At 39.8% G+C, this 18,958-nt stretch overlaps 1 protein-coding gene across 3 annotated transcripts in view; it reads right to left on the minus strand.

Annotated features, from left to right (window-relative positions):
• reep1 (receptor accessory protein 1) overlaps nucleotides 1–17,048 on the minus strand; it is a 48,590-nt gene extending 31,542 nt beyond the window's left edge. For 2 of the 3 annotated variants that reach the window (XM_064344151.1, XM_064344150.1), the window contains exon 1: nucleotides 16,888–17,048. In XM_064344151.1, coding sequence (XP_064200221.1) covers nucleotides 16,888–16,919 — 32 coding nt within the window. In that variant the 5' untranslated portion in view covers nucleotides 16,920–17,048. The remainder of the gene's footprint in view (nucleotides 1–16,887) is intronic. The other variant, XM_064344152.1, reaches the window with a different exon arrangement.
• Nucleotides 17,049–18,958: the final 1,910 nt, after the last annotated feature.

Raw genomic sequence — 18,958 nt, forward strand, 5'->3', positions numbered from 1 at the left:
GCATACATAATTCAACCTCTTGTGTGTCATACATGCCCCAGCTTCTCTTTCTGCCTCCACAGTCAACTATGAGTGCAATACGCCTCCTGCCCCCTGCATGTGGAGCTAATCCCCTCTCACCACACTTCTTTTCTTGATCCCCTTTTCCCTCTCGAGGGTACAAGCCTCTAAAAGAAGCTTCTGTTGTGGCATGAAAACACAAGCGACCTTTCGGACCAGGAAAACTATTTATTCTGTTTTTCTTAATAAACAAGCTTTTGTTCAAATATGTACATAAATACATGAGACAACAATCTCAGAAGAATAGGACGGACACATTGGTTCATATTTATGAAAAGGCTGGTATTTAGTTCTGGGCACATACTGTACTGACTTGCAGCCTGGATGACATTTTATTTGAGATTACAATCACCTGACATCCTCAAGTTTAACCAATGGTAATGTTTACCAGAAATACACACATCAAAACACATTTTGTAAAATAAACAGCTGAAGCTGGTTATCAACAGACAGAGAGTTTCGCCTTGAATAAATAATAATCCTAAACTTTTTATTACAATGAATGATGTGTGCCATTTTTCAATCATGGTCACCTGTTGGCAGCTTCAGAGTTTGATTGTGGCTCAAAGATCAGATTTCCTGTTGTCCATATCTTGCCTCATCCATTATTAGCAAAATTACTCAATTATTATCCTAGATTATCCCTTCTACTATAAGACACTTACTGAAAGTGAGCACCCATCTGAGTAGAAGGACAAAATTGTCCTGATCGGAAGCCACCAACAGGCAGGTTCTACCCCAAAATGGCTTCCTGTAAATCTTGAATGAAACACACGACGGTGCACTGAAAATGTTATTGTTCCTAAATCACTATTTTACCATGATTTTCCATTATTTCCCCCTGCTGGCTCTGAGTAGATTTTAGCTGGTCAGGTGCAGTTTTTCTGTGTAGTTCTCTATTTGATGTTTTACTCTCCCACTGGATGTGAGGAATATACCTGAAGCTATTTGTATCTGTTCGTCAGGTTTCACAACCTTGCAGCTTTGCAAAGAGGAAACCTGTTGCTTTGCCTGCACATTATCAATTTGCCCTAATGTGGGCACTTATGCCACATTCATTGCACAAGGATGAAAATTCAGGAAAATATGCAGGCAAACTTGATCAAAAGGCAGGTCAAAACAGGGCCTCAAAAGCTCTTTCAGCTTTATAGCTGAGACATTGCAAGTTCAAGCCCGGGCTACAGTGCTATAAAATAACTGGCTCAGTCCTGGGGTGGGCCTATAGTGATCATTCACTTCCTGGGTTTTTAAAATATGATTTCAGTTTTAGTGGATGCATCTGATTGACAAGGACAATTTTATATGTGTAATGAAGAATATTTTACACATCTAGAGAAGCTTCTGAAAACCTGCCATCTGTACAATGATACGTATAAGGCATTTGGGGGTTTGTGGTGCAAAACAAGAAAATACACTTCATGTAACTCCAAAGTAGCTTGTACATCAACATTGTGCAGGTTGTCAGAAACTTCTATTGAATTTCTTTAATATTTTCAATTGCACATGGAAAGTATCTGGGCCAATGAAAACCTAAACTGAAACTGAAATAATATTTTAAAAACCTGAAAAAGTAGACCATGCCTTTATGTTGGCCTTAATGTTGTTCCTTAGAACAACCACCACAATAAGTGATCCTTTTAGCTTCTTTATGGTGGCTGTAATCATTACAAAAGGCAGTATCTCTTGGAATGAAGAATGTGTGTAATATCATTTAAAAGAATTATCCATGAATAATGACCCCCAGCCACCATGGTTTAGAGAAATATGCATGACATTTGTCTCCCATAAGTCTTAAGGCGACATCCAGGCGAAGTTACATGACTTTTCCCTGCTCCTATATACAGAGATGACCAGAGGTCAATTTCCAACTATCATTATTATTAGGCGTAATGTGAATGAGATATCCATTTAATTATACAATATGCTAGTAAATTATAATGTGCTTTCATATTTTATCAATAGTTTAACTAGCACATAAGCTGTAGCATTCATCATTAGCATGTTCACTAGTGAGTGAATAAATGCCTACAGTACATGTTACCAGTTCTCATCAGTGAGAGATACACTCATGTAATATGGTGTGTGGCCAGTCGAATGAAAAATAGTAACTTGCTCTTAATTCATACCTTCCAATTAAGATTTCTAACCCTAAATTTAATAACTTAAATTGGTGTATGAAATAGTACTAACAATACCATCATTTATTCCTGAAAATTATTGTTATATTTTAATGAAAAAATAGCCAGTTACCATAGTTGAATTCAAGATATATATTGAGTATTAAAATATGTAATAGAAAGGTAATAAAGGTAATAAATCGTGAAATTTAAGGATCATATTTGTAAATTGAGGGTCTTTTTTTGTCTTTTGAAATTTTTTATCAGCAAATTGAAGATAAATATGTGTCATGTGTCATTTATCATGTAGGCCTACTTCAAGTAGTAGAGCGGTGTTTGTTTCCTGCCTGATTTGGTAAAGCAGTCAGATCTGAACTTATGTACATTCAACTTCTTTTCTTTTTCCAAAGGACTCAAGGGGTTCTTTAAAAAAAAAAAAAGAATTATACTCGCCAAATATATTCAATGTATTATATCGGAATATTTTTTTTTGCTCAGGATGTACTGAACATAGTAAGCAAAGTGAATGCAATCATTAAGTATGTATCATTATTACTATAAGTATGCTGAAAGACTGCTTTTAGAAAGTGAGTACACTGAAATAAATGTGTAAATGTGAGTAGCCTGCCTTGTGCCTGTAGGGCTAATTCCTTATACAGGGGTTGATTCAGAGGAAATGTAACTGAAATGCAAACAAATGTCATTCTTATAGGTACACTGTACTGGGGCTATTCAACTGGTAGCAAGGTAGCCAAATGCAGCCTGCAATAGAGGTATTCTCAGCCTTGGCATGCTTAAGTAAAAAAGGATTATCCAGATGGATGAAAACTTGTAATATGCCTCGGTCAACATCTACAGTGTCAGCATACCACTCTGCAGTGACAGAAAAGTAAGAAATGGAAAATAAGTTACAAAGCCACAAGCTTATTGAGCACTATTCCAAGGTAATGCTACCCCATGTTTCCATTAATGAGTCTAGATAAGAATGTCCACCATATAAATACACAAATAATGAAAAAATAAATAACCTCTTCATCTTGGCTCATGTTGCATTAGTGACAGCGGGAAGATGCTGAATCCTTTTGTCAAAGTGCTATTTTTCAGAAATGTTTTTTCTAAGAAAGTAAATCCACACAAATGTTTTATCTCAGTAAGATGAGAAGAGTGAATTTAAAATGCCAAATCTGTAAATGCCTTCATTAAAACCACGTTTGTACAATGATACATTAACTGCGTTAACTGGGTTCAGACATCTTTCAGGAACTATAGTGGTCTCACCCCCGCAAAGGTGACCATCTGACCTTTACCTCATCACATCTGCATGCGTTTCTGCTATGGTGTTTGCCAGACAGCCCTACTACCATGTTTTCCCAGCTAGTTGACATGGGGTTATGAGAGGTGCTGACAAGGCAGAAATTGGGTGGTGCTGCAGAGACATGCACACAGAGTGAATTCAACACAAAGAAATGCAGAGAAGTCCAATGGAGCTTAAAGCAGCTGAAACCCCATCACCTCCGCCTATCAAGTGCACTTTTTCACCGCAAGTCCATCAATTATACACGTCTCATCTGAAAATTTCATTGGTTTTGGAGGAAGGACTGAGGATTTTTGTATAATAATTGACTGTTTGCATGACATTATTTTCTCAGTAGATCCATTTTTATCTGATACCCTTTATTCAAACAGCTGCACATTAACTTAAGCTATTTGAGTCAAGCATTAACCTTATGAGAACACACTGGTAATTTAACCTGCAAGCTTTTAGTTATAAGACCACAACTGCACAGACACGCACAGGCACAGCCTCAGATACACACACGTTCAAGCACAAAGGTACACATCGACAGACAATATAGACACCCAGACACACAAATACACATATACAAACTAGCAAGTCACACTGAATAAATATGAATAGAAACACAGTTATAAATACAGACACACATGCAATCACACAGACAAGTCACACACAAGACAAAAGCATAATAGGTACAGAAGACACATACACATAGACACAAAGACATGTACACACACACGCCCAGGAATATATACAGGCACACACTTGCACACACTGGCCTAGCTTCTGTCAAAATCTGATTTAGATTTGTGTTGAATCCACACTCTTGGTATGGAAGGCTTACTTACTGCAAGTTGAGAATTTTGCAGATGCATGACTCGTATAAAACGTGTTTAACACTATGGAGTAACCACAGAAGTAGCTTGACCTTACTGCACTCCACCAAGGAATACCCACACACACCCACATGTACACGCACACACACTGCAGTCTGCTTCTCTTAAAATATTGCCAGTGATAAGTAGGTCATTTACGCACCCAGCCTCAGTGGAGGAAGAATGCATGCCCAGCCACATAAAGTCTTTCTTACATTGCTCTGCCGTTGTGCTGTTGTCATGAAGTCACAGCAATGTCAGGACAATGCTGTGAGAGCATGACACCACATTGAAAAACTACATATATTGCAGATGTTATCCTGACAAATAAGTGGATCCCTTTCTTCAATGTTAATGGTTTTTTTTTTTGCAGGCAGAGAGCAGAAGCATTGAAGCACAAAGGGTGGGGACGAGAGAGAGATGAGTCATGCTTCTCTGTGCTCTCTGGCTTTACGAGACTCACCAAGTGAAAACTGTGGGTCCACCACCGTCCTTGGCCGCATAAAAACAATAGCTTACTTCATCTAAACACATGGAGCAGAGGCATTAACCCAGCCAGACTTTAACTCTGCATCTGGAACAAAGCAGGCTGCTCCTCTGACATTTCTCACAATCCTTTGGCTAATCTGATTTCCCGAGCTGGAATGATTGAATATGGGAATCTGAGATGAATACGGCATGCTCAGGGGGGTGCTACTGAAGACAGCAGTCATGGGACCATGGCCTGCAAACAATGGCCTATCCACAATGGAGGAAATGGCTGCTGACCACGCCTTCAGTTAAGACTAGATAAGAGAGAAAGTAGGGGTGTGGATGAATTCATGGTTCACATGGGGAGAAGAGGTACTTATGTGAATCAAATCTGCAGGTGATGTGTGGAAGAACTTTCAGTTGTGTGAGTTGAAAGATGGTTGAGCCATAAGGCCTTTGACTGGCACACAGGCTTTGCTGCATGGCATTCTCTGCCCAGCATATTTTCAGATGCTCAAAAAAGTGCTCAAAAACATGCATGGTGTGCTTTACATTGCTAATGAAATTGGCAAACACCACTGCCTGGAGAACTGTTACATCTTCAAAATATATGAAGTGCAGCACAAGAACACAAATTCAAAATTTAATTATATACAGAAACAATCAAGTACATGAAGACAGAAAAGAAACAATATTATTCACAATTACTTAAAGGGGTATTAGATAAAAGTATAGGGGTATAAAATAATAATAATTATTCCCTGAATGGGAAATAGAAAGTGAAACCCAGGAAAGGATTCAGGCCTCTCTTCTCATTTTTTAAATCAGCAGAGAAGAGTCTCGGGTGCCCCTAGCTACCACATGGTGCTCTCCAATCCTGCGAAACGCAGTCCCCGCCAATCATCGGTCAACTTTAAGAGTGGCGCTCTGGCAGACAGATAAAGTTTCATGCATGAGAAAACCATGTTCTCATGAATCATCTCAATCTCAGGGCAACAGAATCAGGTTGTATGGCTTGAACCCAAAGCAAGGAGACAGCCCACCTCAGCCGTAATGTGCCATGGCTTTAGACTGAGGACGGCAGGTGCTGGTTATTTAAAGCTCGGCTCATTCTGAGGAAAAGATCCAATAGCACTAAATATATTTCTCGCTGCTGAACAGGAGACTGGAGCTTATATTAGATACTATATTAAAAGTATTTAATGGTGGGGGAACAGTCACCCACTGTGTGCCTGTACAATCCATTAAGGCCCACTGTTCCTTTGAGTATTCCCTCAACAGTGCTTTGCGCATGGCACCTTTACTGAGCATCACCCACCTGTTCTCCTCGACAATGTCGACAGTGTTGTAGCAGTGGACAAGTGTCTTTCTGGCTTTTAAATGTATATTGTCCGTAAGTGGTTTTATTCACTTAATATTCTGATGTTGCCAGAGGAGGTAGTTTGATCTAAATACACTGTAGGGGGGAACAAACTTCCGAGGGTGTGAACTGAACTTAATGAAGCACAAAGCATTTCTTTCTTTGTAAGAAGTTTCTGACTTCCTGTTAACACCAGTGATCGATTTATGGGTGGCCCTGTGATTACCAGACATGGCTTGACAATAAGGATTTATTCCACATTGGGAAACTAAAAGTGTTCTGTCCAATAAATACCTATTATTAATAGACAATATGTAAATAGTAATGTAAGTGATGTCCAGTTTTCTTTTTATAATGTCTTTCTGCCAATGTGGTGAGTGGGCAGTTCTCACTGCTCACACCTGTGGACAGCTAACATATCTTAACACCCACAAGTGACCACAGAACTTGTTTGTCTGGAAAAGACAGCGGTAATAGGAGCTATTTATGAGCAACAACACAGAGCCGGAGAGAGCTAAAATAAGCCCAAACAGCAGTGCATCACAGAAAATACTACCCCAGCGCTTACTCAGGGTAAATATATTCCATTCCCATGTTTGCCCACCCCTAGCACCCAGCTCACTGATCTCAGATCAGCCTAAAGTTCAGAGAACACTGTGGCTGTGTTCTCTGAAGGGGAGAAGTGAGTTACACCCATTTGCTATTAATGAAATGGACTTATAATCTGTTCAGTTCTCAGGCATCTGTACATCTCAGTGACGTACAGTACGTGACCTGAAAAGCTTGAGGAAAATTCCAGCCATGTAAGTGGATAATGTATATGCTACATTGTCCATGGTAAGGGTGTTTGAACAGACAGATAATGTAATTCAAATGCTTAAATCCTTTGTTTTTGTTTCACTTGATAAAAAGGCTAACTAAAACCCTGGCTTTTCCCCCAAAAGAGGGTAAGAGTGAAGCCTCTTTGTGTATGAGACGGTGTGCCTGAAGTGTAAGCGGTGGTGTAGTGTGTATTAGATAGTGAGCCTTGATATGCATGTGGTGGATGCCTGGATGGCCAAGCATCAGGGGCTCTCCCCCCAAGAATGCACCAGTGCAGCAAGAAAAAGGGGAAGGACTTTAAAGCATACAGCGCAGTCCAGACAGCCCAAGGGTCCCTCCAGCAATGAGCCCCTCCCCTCTCCTGCTCCGTGCGTGCTATTTTTAATTCCTCCCTGAGACACTCCAGGGCACAGCAAGGGAAAGGGACACGGCATAGAAGGACATGAGATACTCTGTCGCCTATCGATTGCAAGATGACCAAACACTCTCAGTCCAGACAAGGCCTGCACGGATGTTACTTGAAAAAAAAAGCATTTAGGAGATATACAACAATATAAGCAGTACTATTGATTCCCGAGAATACTGTCATTATCTGTGTCTGCCACTGTAACAGTACATTTCCATTTAAGCACTGGAGGGCCTGAATACCAGCTTCACTTCGGCTGGGCATGCTTTCATTTTAGCAGCCCCAGACAAATTGTAATGATCAGACAGAAAAGATCAATAGGAATATCTGCATGATGACAAGTGCTTGTACTTTTTAAACGAATCAACAGGTAGTTACTGGTACTGTTAGGAATGGCCCATGAATGAAATACATTTACTGGCTGGTGCGTTTAATCAATTAATTCGATCCATCATGGAAAGAAAGAGAATGCCTTTTTTGCTTATAATTTAACAGAACATAGTTTGTTTTGGTACAATATGTTGCACATTAGGAGGTTTGAGTTTTTGATGAATGCCCGTTGTCATTGATGTTACTGTAATGGGGGAAGGAGTGCAGGGCATCAACACTGTTGACAGGTCAAACATCTGATTGTAACAACTGACAAAGATGAGAATCTTGATCCCAGCGAATTCCAGAATCTGTATACATTGTCGCACTTTGTTTCTCCCAGCATTTGGCAAACGGGTATTGCTAAAATACTCAGGCCTATACAAATAACACTGTAGGTTAAGCTAACGTTAAGAGTTACCACCCAAAACTGACTGAAGTCACAGAATCTGTGGCAGCTGCAAATTAAGTGACAAACACCCAGCCTTGCAGTATATCCCAGTCACATCATTATATTATTGTATGTTTATTATATGTTAAGTTAATACATCTGCCTATGGTCTTAACTTTCGGATACAACACTTTACTACAGTCTCGGTATCAAACATTAATTTACATTTTCTACACATTCTCATTCTACCCATTCACACAGTACAGTTGCAAACAATGAAAATTGTTTGATTACAAATCTAAAATTGTGGAATACAGTGCCAGATTAATTTTTAAAAATGTCTTTGTCCCAAACATAATGGCGGTCATTGTATATTGCTCGGCATATATGGAGTTCCATAACCTCTACATTGTAAAAATACAGGTTCAGATTTAACATATTATTCTGTGGAGGGCAGCGTGTTCCTTGGATATTGGCATTTTGTGTAATGTTTGTAAGTAAGTAAGAGATTCTGCCTGAATGGTAGGTGGATTTGAACCCAGGCCTCCCACTCATCCAAAGGTTTTCATAGGCAAATGCCAAAGGCAACGTCGCTATTATTTAATCTGAGGGTTGCGTCGTCAGAGAGTGTTGTCACAGTAACCTGCTACGAGACCTTTGCATTACCACATCTTTAGCAAACTAGCCAAGCGACATCCGCTAGATGAGCAGAACATTAACATCTAGTTTTCTAATCTCAGGGTACCGAATTAACTTGTGGGAGTACCTTGGTCATAGAGATTTTGACAATTGCACAGTAGGTTACTATCGGGCAATCTGACCACCCACAACAATTTTTAGTCATTCAAATTGTGACATGTGAGTGGTTTCCCCCCATTAGCCTGGCCTTACTAGCTGTCAGACCTGATGGCACATGTGGTTACATCCCTCTTGAAACTCTTGATAATGGGGGCACAGAGACTGATCAAAGGAATTTGAGTGATTCATCCACTCAACCAGCTCACATTCTCTAACTACATGGGGGGCAAGCAGGTAACAGGTCATGCCCCTCCTAGCAGTTAGGGGCATTTTTTTGATGCTCATTTTTTTATCTCAAATCTGTGGTTGTCACAAAAGGCTGGCTGAGTAATAATAATAATAATAATAATACATTTTATTTATATAGCATCTTTCCAGAGCCCAAGATCACTTAAACCCAAGGTCACTTAACAAAGTTGAAGTACAGTAAATACAGAAGGAAAGACAGATACATAGGACAATAGTACAGACAAAAGGGAGTACAAAATAAAGTATAAACACAAACAAGAAATGTAGAAATCCATACTGAAGGTTAGCTTATGCTGAAGAGGTGAGTCTTGAGTAGGGATTTTAAAATTTCAACACTTTCTGCTTCCCTGATGTTCATTGGAAGAGCATTCCACAGAGACGGAGTGGCCACAGAGAAAACTCTTTCACCAAAGTATGGAGATGGGTCTTTGGGATGGTGAGTAGAGTGCCAGAATTAGGGGAGCAAAGGGTGCGAGGGGAGGTGCATACATTTAGCAGATGAGTGAGATAGGGCCAGGTCATTGAGAGCTTTGTAGGTGAGAAAATAACTTTAATTGATACTGTAATTGATATGTGCCTTGATGGGAAGCCAGTGTAGGGTTTTTAATGTCGGTATGATGTTTTGCCAGGATCTAGTGTGAGTTAGCACTCTCACAGCAAAGTTTTGGACGTGTTGAAGTTTAGTCAGTAGGATATTAAGGAGGCCACAGAGTAGAGAATTACAGAAGTCAAGATGGGAGGCAACAAAAGCATGAATTAAGCATTCAGTAGTGAGGGTGGATAGTGAAAGACGAAGGCAAGAAATATTTCTAAGGTGAAAAAATTAAGTTTTGACCAGATTATTGACATGAGGTTGAAAAAACACCTGATGATTGAGAATGACATCTCGGTTACAAACTGCCATTGAGGCTTGAACAGAGAATCCATCAATATTTAAAGTGAAGTGGCTGAATTTGGATAGCTTGGAATTATTTTCAATTACTCAAATTTCTGTTTTGTCGCTATTTAACTGAAGGAAGTTGACAGTCATCCATTGCTTTAAGTCTCTGTGGCAAATGAGCAGTGATGACGGAGGGAGTTTGGAAGGAGAAGAGAGATAAATCTGTGTATCATCTGCAAAACACTGGAAAACATGACCATGCCTTCGAATGATCTCACCAAGAGGTAGCATATAAATCAGAAAAGCCAGTGGTTCTAGCACTGAGCCCTGGGGCATGGCCTGGGTGACAGGGGCCAGGGGCGATTTGAAGACTGCGATTAACAAAGTCAAACGCTGCGCTTAGGTCTAAAATAACCAATATAACAACAGCACCTGCATTAGCAGCTATGAGCAGATGATAATGACCTTCACCAGGGCAGTTTCTGTGCTGTGCTTCAAGTGGAAAGCAGACCGGAATTGCTCATACAAGTTATTTTTCTGCATGTGGTTTTGTAATTGGGATGCCACTATATGTTCCAGAACTTTTGCCAGGAATGGTAAATATAAAATTGGCCTGTAGTTTGTTGTTTGTTGGGGTGATGGAAGTGATTTTCAGGTCATTAGGTAAAGAGCTAGAGGATAGTGAACTGTTAATTATATTGACAATAGCAGGGCAGATTATAGAGAGGCAGGCTTTAAGTAAGGCATTGGGCATAGCATCTAGAAGGCAGGATGTGGGTTTGCAGCAGTTAATGAGTTTGGAGATTTGATCTGTGTCAACTGAGCCGAAGCTGGAGAAAACAGGACCCAGCGAGGAGCTAGTGGCCGGATTTGAGTGGCCGGTGCGAAGGCCTGAGAGAGCCATAAATTGATAGCACGCATTTTTGAATGGAAGAAATTGAAATTTGAAATTTCAGAGCAGAGTGCAGGGGTGTGGAGCAGTGCGGAATTCACAGGTGCACGGGTGAGTTTACTTATCTCAGAGAATAAGGTCAGAAATGTTTAAGTCGAAGCCATGAACATCTGAAGGAATGAGACCAGAAGAACAGACTAAATCCAGGATGTGACCATGGTTATCAGTTAAAACATTCCAGCATGAATAGAAAATAAGCAAGAAATTTATAATCAGCGGAATCCACAAAAATATATTCCTAAATATATGAAGGTATGAATAAATAACAACCAATTAACATCTAAAACATTTCACAGTGAGTTTTTCATGTGATAAAATGAGTAATAATGCCTTCAGTGTGGATAGTGTTTTTATAATGAGCCCATTGATTTTGGTGAAGCATTAAGTGCAGGCACAAATGCTCGTAAACAGATTCAAATTAGCATAATCATTTCTGACTTATAAAGTAAAAAAGTAACATCACTGAACTATCAGTTCACTTTTTAAATGATTTAATAGCTTTATCTACTCTAATTTTGTATATTTCTTGTTAAATGACCTGTTAAAGTGAGCCCATGTGCCAATTTTTTTTAAATGTTTGTGTGTGAAATGCCCATTTATTACATTGCGTTTGTGATTACATTGCAGGCAGCACATTTGGCCACCCTAACCATGGCGATCTCGTTTTGTTCTTTATCAGTGATGTTAGAAAATGAACGCCCCCCAGATGTGTTAGTCACAGGCAAAGTTAAATAGTTTATTGTGGGATGGCAGTGGTTGAAACACAACCACAATCACTTTACTGTGGTTGATATTAGTCTGAGTCTGACCCTCATGTGTTGCCAGGGAAACAGCACCTTTAACAAAAATGCTTGTTTAATTTTTTGGCGCATAACCATATTATGAACAGGATAATTCACTCCAAAGTATGAGGTGAAAAGATTTGAATGCACTTCTCCGTGTTGTGCATTAAAATCAAATAACCTCACACCCAATAACCTCACCCCCAGTCAAGGATTATTCTTTGCATGGCCTAATAAATACTTCCATGGCTGGAAATACAAAAGCGTGCCACTTTGGTTTTACAAAAAAATCTCTACTTGCTGGTGTGAGGATAGCCTACCATAAAAATGTATCATGTTGATGTTGCACCACTGTCCAGATTTCCTGGCACTGACATTTTGCTAGCCAACTTAAATCAATTCGTACACAGCGGAAATGGGCATAGAGTGTATGCCTCCTGTATACTGCTCTGTGGATGTAGCTCAGGGGCACCTTTTTTTTTTTTTTTTTTTCACAGCGACATGCCCCTACTACAGCATGCCAAAAACACACAAAAAAATGCCAAAGAGAAACAATGGTAATGCATGTGACATATCGCTGAGTCTGGCTTTAAATGTTTTCATTTTATTAATAACTCATTTTCATTTTGGGGCAAGTCTGTGCCCCCTAAAAGTGTTGGGCGACTGGACACTGGGCAGCAGTGCTTGTAACCCTGGAATAAGATGGCCCTGCCTATAGTTCCCACTGATGGCACCAGACATGCTGCTCTGAGTCAGTTTATTAGCCGTATGACTTAGTTACAATCTCGAAGATTTCCATTTCGTTCTCTATGGCGGTACCAATGGCGAGAAACGGTAATTGCAGGTGCGGTTTTGGACCTCACTTCCCATAGATCCAACCGGATCCAACCAGTGTCACCTGTGTGACGTCAGTCAGTTGGCACCTGGGCCACGCCAACTATAACACTTATTTACTGAACAAAAAAGGGTTGTTATAAAAATAATGTTATGTACATACTCATTCATTGTCTAACATTAGGCTAAACAGTCTTTACACTGCCGAGCCGGGTTAAAATGCTGTAGCAGATCTGGGGTAGAATTAGTGATGATCAATTTCCACACACGTTCTTTATCCACCTTTTGCCCGGTATGAACATCTTTACTGCAGAGAAGAATCCACGGGATTCGCTGTGGCTCGTGCAATTATGTATCTCGTTCACAATAAACAGTCTTTTTCGTGAATGACTGTTGTGTAATATTTTTGAAACAACTGCCTTACAAAATGTTACCCCTGGTGTTTCTGGTTTTGCTAGCTAAACTGTTCGAGAATAAAGCTGAGCTGGGTGTTAAATTAGCAATCAGAACAAGAAGAATAAAACAAAAACAAAGATTTCATCAAAAAAGGGCACCAAGGCTGAAGGAATATGAGGAAGCGTAATAAAATAACAACGCTAATCCATACTGCCGTATTCTTTTATTTAGTTTTCTCCGGCTTGACATCTTTACACATAAATCAGACCCGGCTCTGCTCCACGTATACCCCGGCTTTATTCCGATCATTATAATATACTGATGAACTTGATGGCAATGGAAATAATGGTAACGCCAGTTCAGATCAATGATTCGCAACGAGACGAAACGGTTTTAGAATGTTTCAGAGAAAATTGCAGTGGGGTGAACTGGTTAGTAGAAGAACCGTTGCCTGCCCCTTTAGTTAGCTACATTGCAATGTTGCAACAAGGTAGCATTGCATTCGAGAGATGGTTGGCGAGGTCGGTACCGGTCGGTAGCGTTAGCTAACGTTTTTTCGAATTGTTAGCTGATATTAGATTGTGTTAATTACATTAGCTAGCTAACTAACGCAACGTTACCTGATATGAGAGATGGATACTGTGCGCAACGTTGTCTAAGCTAATGCTGGCTTTCTTGACATGCTCCGGTAGCTAGCGTTAGCTTTGGAAATAGCTATGTAATTTAGTAATGTTACATTTTCATCAAATGTAATACGAAATCTACATCAACAAATAATATGACCTCTCATGTTACACAAAAACTTTAGGGTGCCATAACCCCCCCCCTTTCTCTGTTATTGTAACGCAAGCAGACACTGGAAAAAATAGTACGCCACTCACACACAAGTGAGTTGTAGAGCAAGCCTGTTGAGTTAGCTCCGCCTACCCTCTCTGGCGGACCAACCACTGATAGGTGATGGAAAACGCGTCACTATGCGCCGCTTGTGATTTTTTCCCGGGAATGTCGCCACAGACACCCAGTTCTTTAATCATAAATTATAATAATATAAATTAATATAATAGGCTCAATCACCATTGTGTTACCTAATTTGGCGATATATAGTGACTTAGACATTTATTTTAATGAAAATCTTCGAGATTATTACTTTAACTAACCACAGCTTTGAATGAGAATTTCTTCTCTCTCCCCCTGTCAACACTTAAATTGAGTCAGCAACTCCTGGAAAACCTGTGTTAATCAGTTTCGTGGTTGCTCGGCCACACCAAACAATGTTCAGCTGAGCAGCACATGCTGATATTAAGCCAACCATCCAATGCCATTTTGCATGTGAATAAGAACAATAAGAAATGGTTCAAATTTATGAGACATACTGAGAATTCAACAGCTCAATTACACATGCCATAGGAGCTGTGAGATTTTATCTTAAACAGGACAGCAAAAAAAAAAAAAGTACAAATCCTTTATTGCTCAGGTTTAACTCATCCGCTGTAACCCAAGCGGACAAAACCTGGCTTCTTTGCTGAAGCTCATTTCCTGGTCTTGTTGAGGGACACTGCTCACTAGCGCCAGCATGGTTGGCTCCAGTATTGGTGTTTCAGCCACCCATTAAGGTAAGTCAATGGTAACAATAGTCAAAATAAGTCAATCTTCCCCACAAGAAAATTAAATTTGTCTCTTGTAGTTTGTTTCTTCATCTAATGTCTCCGTATGTGATAATGTGTTAAGTTAGTGTTATTTGGACAAGATTTTGTGGATGAATCAGGGATCTCACATGCTTAGTGTACCTCACGTGCTTAGTGGACAACCCGGACTCAGCCAGACTTCATGCCTATATAAGCCCCTCCCCCTCCCTCCCCCCACTTTTCTTTACAGCAGTCTCTGCCTTCAATTTGTACAACATGGCAGCGCCCAAAAACGGCACTTCTGCAATTTTAAAACAATGGGTGTCACAGTGACTTGGTCCATATTTTTTCTACAGTCTGTTAAAACCCCACCCATGATTCCATTTAGCTACATATAAATGGAAACTGGTGTCTGGGATATCATTTATGATTTTCAGTTCATCTTCAGTCCTGAGTGCACTTGTAAAAACTGACTGGGATGTCAATGCATTATTGTGATAATGTTTTTGTCATCGCAACATTGTAGAGTGAAATTTTAATCCACCATGGAATGCTTGGCCAACTGTCACATCCTCCTGAATTCAGCAAGAATTAGTTGTTATTTGAATACTGTCTTACACTTCAAAAGCCAAACACAATAGAACAGAAACACATCACTGAGTACAGCATGACCTGATCAACTTAACCAAATTACTATCTAACTTTATTTATAAAAAATGGCATATTATAGTACAGTAGGCACAAAGGCGGCCCCTGGTCAGCGCTACTTATGATGCAAGGGACATATGACACAGCACTTGGCCCAGAACACCTGATACTACACTGCAACAGATATGCTTTGGCTTGTATTGCATCACACAAGATATTCACTTATTTGTAAAAAAAATAATAATAATAATAACCCCAGTAATCTAATGTCTAAACTTTCAGTGCATCTATGTGTTAAACAGAAAAGCTTTAGGCCTACACAACAGCTTTTTATGATAGACAATCCTTCCATCAAATATGGGGCAAGCACAGGCAGAAACATATCCTCCTAAGACGCGGCTATTAATTTTTGTTCCCTGCAGGGGAAATTAGTCCCTGGTCTAAATCACAAGAGCTATATATTCATATACATTCAATGAATAAAATTAAATAAATGAATAACTGAAGTGTTAAATCTTGTTTCTCGGGATCAAAGGACACGTTTTTAAAAATGGATGGGCCTAAGATAGGCCTTTCTGTAGCCAACGTTTCACCTCATTTTACCGTGTACATTATATCTATGTCAAGCTCAGCTTGTCTAAAGGACCTCGATCCACATTTTACCATTTATAAAATTCTAATGGCAAAGGACCGAAGCTTAACATTTATAAATGGCTCAACGAAACATAAATGTCATCTAGCGAAATATTTCGACCAATGAGATTAGATTTTTGTCTAGCAGGTTTTCCTTTAAAACGTAATGGCTAACCAAGGGAAACGCGAACGGTCTTTAAAAGCGCATGTATTTTGTAAGACGATAGACTATACACATTTGATTTTCCTCTGATTAATGCACGTTTTGGGATGCGTGAGTGCAATAATGATGAATAAATTAATGTGTCAGGTATCTAGAAAAGGGTAGCGCCAATTACGTCAGCGTAAAGCATGAATAGGATTTCCATCAGTCTAAAAGGCAGAGTTTCATTTCTTTGTCCGAAAAAAATTGATAGCTCATGTCAAAAATTACACATGCACATTACATAGGCGAAGACATCGCACAAATCAGTTCATACTGCAATTAGATACCCCAGAGAAATAGCTGCTCAATCGAATGGACGTGGCAACAAAAGGATTCTCGAATCAACCAAAAGCCAGTAGCTATAGATACACTGATACAGTTCCATAAACAGGAAGGTAATTAAAAACTAACAACTAAAATATGTTTAAACCAAAACTGAAGTGGTCAACAAATCTTACGTGTTATTACTTTACCCCCGCTAGAGACAAAAACCCAAATGAAAACATACATTTCAATTCCTGCTATAGCTGCAGTAAAGCGATGTTATTTGAGTCTCAGACAGCCCGCACAACACCCCGATTCACCGTGTCGCAAGCAGTTATGATAATAACATCTGTCCGAATCACATCGGCGGTGCTCCGTCTACCATAGAACAGTCAATGAATTGCAAGTATAAACGAATCGTTACTTAAAAAAAGAGACAACACAATTACTTACACCACAAGTCTAGAGATAATCCATGAGACCATTTCGCTGAGAAGGCAGAGTACGCGTGCTTTCGGCAGGGAGGAGTTTCTTATCTTTCAGCATGAACAGTCAAACAAGCGGTTCTTGCGCCTGTCATTTGACAGCCCCTTCAGCGCAGGCGTTGCACTTTTAGTGGAGTCGCCAGGGGGAGCACCAGCGCCTCAAAGGGACAAAATAAACAACAAAAAAAAACAGGTGTCTGTTCCATATTCCCTGTTAACCGCCACTGCTAGGCGACTGATAACCTCTGGGTGTGTATCTGTCCATAAATAACATAACTGAAATTTATGGTTAGATTTGGATGAAACCGTGCCAATGCTACATATATGCTTGACTAGAAAGGTCTTCTACAGATCACTTTGTGTTTTCTAAATTTATTATTTTAGGTTCAGTGTATATCTTAAATTGGGTCAGACATTTAGGACGTCATGCCCTATACACCTATACTGTCAAGGTACGGGGGTTAGGACCCAGGCGCAGAGTGGGAAAAACACGAAACTAAAAAACGTTGATACAAATAAGACTACTAACAAAAAACAGAAGAAACAAAGAGCCACGAGGGGCATATAACGAAAACTAAAAGAATACAAAAAAAAAAAAAAAAACAGAACTTCACAAGTACGGAAAACAAACAGCAGAAGCACAAGCGGAGACAAAGGCAGAAACGCACAAGCAGGTCAAAAACACGGGCAGGTACATAAGGTCAAAAACAAACACAAGTCGGAAACAAACACAAGGAACCAGCACCCGAGTTAAGGGGACAAAGAACTTAAATAGACAGGGGTAACAAGACACAGGTGAACTCAAAGAACAAACCAGAGGGAAGAGAAAACGAGAGGCAGGTGGGGACGATGATTAAATAACGAGAAATAATAAAATAATTGAAAGCAATAATACAATTAACCAACAGGGGAACGAGAAGAACAAAACAGAAGAAAAACAGGGAAAAACAGAGACAGAAATACAGAAATACATTTCAGGGTTCCCCACAGAAATAACCACAACAGCCACAGACACTCAGACCTAAAAACATGAAATTCTGTACATTCTCACCCCATTTCAACAGACAGAATTAATAAACAACTTCACATGTCCACACAATAAAACCCCAAACTAAGAAGATTTTGCATTTTCTCCTTCTTCTTCTTCGTCTTCTTCTTTGTCTTCTTCTAATTCTTATTTTTCCTGCCGCCTATCGCAGAAACAAAATGTTTCCCGATTGGACATTTTACCGACACCAGCCAAATCTTCACCTACACGACCCAATCAAAAACTCGCATACACGCAAAATACCCATACCTTTTTCCTCTGAAACATTTCCAGTTTAAACAGGTAGTCTGCCTGTGGCCTAGTGTGCAAGGTTACAGTCTTGGGAACATCGGGTCCTAGGTTCAATCCTAGCTAGGAACATGTTTCTTTAACCTGCTTTTACCCTCACTAATAATTGTCTACTACTTCTCAATTATTGCTTTTGCACCATATCTACCCGCCGTTCACCAAACGTATACACTGCATTATGACGTACCGTCTGCACGTTGAGTTATTAACCGGCTACAATATTGCAAAGCCAAATGGATTCAACGGGAGCTCTTCTGTGCTTACTGGCCTGTGCTCTTCTTTAAAACCATGGACAGGTTCGCTAATGATATTTCACGCATTGCATAGCTATGTCATGGTGCTGCATTAACAAAGTCACAGACTGCTAAACCTCCGGTTGAAGGATTGAATCCCGCCTCGCCCTCAGGCAGACAATTTCCTCTTTTACACTAACGTTTTCTTACGCTTTATATTTTCTTTACCAAAAGTCACTCACGGCCACCCATATGCATTTCATGACGGCAAATGTATTCCTTTTATTACAAAGTTACACCAGTTCACCACTGTGCCATTTCTACTAACTATATTTCTTCACTTACAAAACCTTCTTATCAGCAAACGCCGCATTTCTACATTCATGTTACCTCGCCCTGTTCTCTATCTAGCCACATACAAACAATTACTACGTATGTACATTCTGCAACTCCCCATTAAAACATTACAT

This window comes from Anguilla rostrata, chromosome 7, assembly GCF_018555375.3.
Source record: "Anguilla rostrata isolate EN2019 chromosome 7, ASM1855537v3, whole genome shotgun sequence".
NCBI classification, from domain to species: domain Eukaryota; kingdom Metazoa; phylum Chordata; class Actinopteri; order Anguilliformes; family Anguillidae; genus Anguilla; species Anguilla rostrata.